The 4,040-nt window shown below is 48.3% G+C and overlaps 1 protein-coding gene across 1 annotated transcript in view; it reads right to left on the bottom strand.

Moving 5' to 3' along the window:
- Positions 1–795, bottom strand: part of PLAGL2 (PLAG1 like zinc finger 2) — a 2,430-nt gene extending 1,635 nt beyond the window's left edge. The window contains exon 1 of the mRNA XM_010174203.1: positions 533–795. Within this exon, the coding sequence (XP_010172505.1) occupies positions 533–795 (263 nt within the window). The remainder of the gene's footprint in view (positions 1–532) is intronic.
- Positions 796–4,040: the final 3,245 nt, after the last annotated feature.

The raw sequence follows: 4,040 nt of genomic DNA, 5'->3' as shown, positions 1-4,040 counted from the left end.
TGTGGCAGTGTCTGTCGACAGCCACTGTGAACTGACTTCACCTTGGGATCTCACACTCCCTGACACTGCGGTTCATCTGGTTTCAGGTTCCTAGTGACCACATAATTTAATTATTCTCTGCTGTATTTGGTACATAGATAGGAACTCCTTCATGCTAGAACCACAGCTGCCACAGAAAGATTCCTGGGATTAAAGTTAGAGGTGTAGGGCTTTGGAAATGTGAATGCTATTCTTGCTTTTCATTTTGTTATTTTTTTAACCTGTGAAATTCACTTTCTGCTTCAATTTCCTCTTTAGTAAAACAGAAAACAGCTTGAGCTCAGGATCAAGTATCATCTGAGGTTGTCTGGAAGGTGCTTAAAGAGATGCCAAGTACGGTAACGTCTGGGACTCAAGTGCTTCGCAAGGTAACAAGGGCCTTCCCCCTCCTCCACCTTCTCAGAAACTCAAGTGAAAAAACCCGAGGGAGGGGTTTTCCCCTCGGGTCTGGCAGGGGAGCACTGTGTGGCAGAGGCACTCGGCAGTTACCTACCTGTACAGCTTGTACTTGGACGCAAAGGCTTTGCCACAGTGCAGCTGAGGGCAGTTGTACGGCCTCTGCTCCGTATGAGACAGCGTGTGAGTTCTCAGCTTGTCGGCACTGGGGAAGGAGGTCTCTGATAGTTCACATTGGCATTTTCCCTGACCTTCGGTCTCTTCACCTCTTGGTCTGGGGACTAATTTCCAGCCTGTCTCTTCCTCCTCCTGCTTTGCATCTTGAATCCAGTTGGGAACACTGGGAAAAAATGCCGTCATGGCAGGTCTAGTAGAAGATGGCCATGTCAAGCAGAACTCGAGCCTGCAGGCGTCTTGCCGTGGTGTTGTCCCGGTGGGATTTTCTGCTGGAACCCTCTGTGACCAAATGGCTTTAATAGCAAAACATCTTCCTCTGAAACCACAGAAGGGTTGGTGTTAGGACACTGCATCTTTAATCTGTGTGCACAAACACGTGTGAGCGTTCAGCAAGCGTTACACACGTGTGAAGATGCGTGTTCACAGACACGGGAAGCGCCCAGCACCAGAATGTGTTTCACTCTTTTCTCCCTCAACTCCTGTTCCCTGAATAAAACAACACTGAACTTTTTCTGAATTACATTTTTGCAGTAAGAGCCAGCGTTACCGGTTACACACATTTTCTCATGAAATATTGCAGAAACACGTCTCTTTGTAGCTCTGAACACCTCACCTTTCCCATGTGCTTTGTGGATCGCTCCTCACCCCGTGTCCGTGTCCTTCACGGTCTGTTCTCACTTGCTCTCAATCTCTGCTTACACAGAGTTCCCTTCCAGAGCTCCTCTGAGAAACTAAGCTTCTCTTATTTGGTGGTTTTTTTTCATCCACTCTGCTACCAACCTGGTGCATGGTCAGGTCATCTCCTAGCAAACCCCCCTGAATTACCAGATGTGGGTCAACAGGGCTAGGGAAGAAAACTCGCTGTCATCAGCAACATCACACCCTTTTCAGGAAGGCAACAGCTGCTGCTTCTCTTCAGGGCATAATCAGTCATTATATTTTCACTTTTCTGCTCTGGGGCAGATTCTGCCTCTCTGGATTAGCAAATTTTCCACAGTAATGAGCAATTTAATTTTTTTTCCTTTTACACTCTCATCCATTGATAATGGAAGCTCAAACTGTTTCCTGTTCAACAAAATACACCTCTTGGATGCTCTGCTGGCTTTCACTTGATGAAAATCTACATTAATCTCCCTTAGCAGGTTGTTCCTGAGTTGTGTTTGTCTTGTTGGCATTTTCATATGGCTCTGCCACCACCCAAACTGGTAAACGGTTAGCTGAGACAAAAACCTCAGAGAAGATCTCTTTCACTGAATTCAGCTGCCTTCTAAGAAGAGAAACTCTTCTTAAAATAGCAACAAACCCTCAAGCTCGTTCTCACTCCATGATTGCTTCAGAGGGAGGAACTTCCTGCCTGCACATCAACATGTGTGCCAGTTGTGGGCAGGATGTGCAACTGAGGGAACTAACCAACCCTCATTAAGAAAGTGCACCACGGAACGTTATGAATAGCTGAAACACCAACAACTGCAACTGCACCATCGCTCCCAGTGCCATCAATGGTTCCCTCAGGGTGGAAAATGCTGGGGAAATGGGACAGCTCCACGAAAACGTGTCACTGTGGGGTTTGGAAATGTCCATTAAGAACAGAATTCACTTTTGCACAGGCTGAATTTACTCAGGCAGAGCAGAACAATAAAGGACTAGAACTGCTGAGGTGCCACTTTGGTACAACCCCGTGTGCTGTGACGGCTGCTCCTGCCCCTCTGGCTGCAGGAGTCCTGCGGGCCAGAGCAGTTTCCCTTTGTTTCCTCTGTAGGTATCTAAGAGTGTGAATATTTCACCTCTGTATGAGATGTGTGCTGGAAAAGACAAGGTTCTCTACCTCCTGCTATCAGAGCTGTGCACACGTTCCAGGAGTCTCTGCCACTTTCTCCAGGTAGTTGCTTCTTTCCCTCTGAACAAGCTCAGCCATCCGTGCCAGTTTCAAAGCTACCTGGAAGAACACAGAGTTTGAATGTCACTGTTTTGCACAGTAAGGCATATAAACTATCAGAGCTGAAACCCAGATACAGGTGAGTTAAGATATGCTAATCTCTGTAATTGATTATTGTTAAATTTCATCAACTTTCCTTTAAAATTGTAAGGTCTACCAAGAAAAAGGACTCCACCTATTTGGGTCTAAGTCTAAATGTGTGTCCTAGGACACTGACAGCTGTGGAATAAGAAAGGGAAAACAAGATGAGGGTCTTGCCCAGTATTAGTGGAACACAGTAGCAGTGGGAAGTCAGTAGTAACATAGTTCACATTTGGCTAGAAAACTCTCTGCATGATTTAGATATTTACAGTTATTAAAAATTCAATTAGTTTTGTAGTAAGAATTCCCCAAAGAACATTTCCAACATGCTCCCTGTTCACCATAACTCTGTAGTCACCAGAGAGACACAGTCACTGCTTCACCTACGCTCGCTCAGAGAACATCTTGGATATCACAGCATTTGTACCAGTGCAGGGAAACCTACTAGGAAGAAAATTAACTCTATCCTGGCAAAACCAGGACACTGTCTTAGAAACTTTTCTGCTTGTCCTGGAAGAATGTGTCCAGCCTATGCAGCTCCAGAAACCTCAGATAAGTCAGTTACAGAAAACTCCCATCACCAGATGAATCTTCCTCTGCTTTAGTTCTCCGGAGGTTGAGAGGTTGGTGGAGTGAACACAGAGCTGGAAAAAAAATAGGATCCACCTGCGAGCTGGATTCCCCCTGGCTGCCAATTCATATGAAATATTTAATTACTACAATCACCAGGTTTGTGTGAGTTCAAGCTGGAAGAGCTCATGTCAGCTGACGGACCAAACGCTGTGCATGAGATTCCAGCTGCCTGCCACTGCACAGACACCAGAGAGGTAGGTCTGAGTTGGTACACGGGAGAAAAAAACTCTTGAGCTTCTCAGAAAGTCCCTGGGACAGAGCCCAACACCTGCTCTGGCAGCTTGTGCCACGCTTTTATCCTTCTCAAAGCGTGGCTCAGTCACAGAGCACTGCTGCAGCTCTGCCCCTGGCAGCCACTCCTGCCACACAGAGCCCCGGCCAGCCCCCCCTGCCACACAGAGCACCACTGTCCCTGGGCTGCAGGAGCCTGGGCTGGGAACCAGATCCGAGACCTGTCCGGCTTCAGGGAAAAATCAGGAGAAAAGAAGGATCCTGGATGTGTTCTCTGACCAGACCAACAGCAAAGCTGTGCTGCTCCGGGCGCACGGCAGCACGGGAGGCAGGGACAGGGCGCCTGGCACGCTCCGGCCAGCCCCTGCGCTGCGGCTGCTCTAAAGGGCAGCGCTCGTGTCTGGTTGGTACCTGCGGAGTCCCGCTGTGCCTCTGCGGAGGAGCTGCTGCAGCACTGTCACTTTGCTCCCTGCAGGGACAGAGAATTGTCCTCGGGTCTCCCGTGTCCCCGCAGACCTCACCACCCGCCTCTGCGCTGCGCTGCCCT

Source organism: Antrostomus carolinensis, unplaced genomic scaffold, assembly GCF_000700745.2.
Source record: "Antrostomus carolinensis isolate BGI_N321 unplaced genomic scaffold, ASM70074v2 scaffold37088, whole genome shotgun sequence".
In the NCBI taxonomy this organism is placed as follows: domain Eukaryota; kingdom Metazoa; phylum Chordata; class Aves; order Caprimulgiformes; family Caprimulgidae; genus Antrostomus; species Antrostomus carolinensis.
Note: the sequence above shows the minus strand (reverse complement) of the source record. Positions and strands in the feature narration are given on the sequence as shown.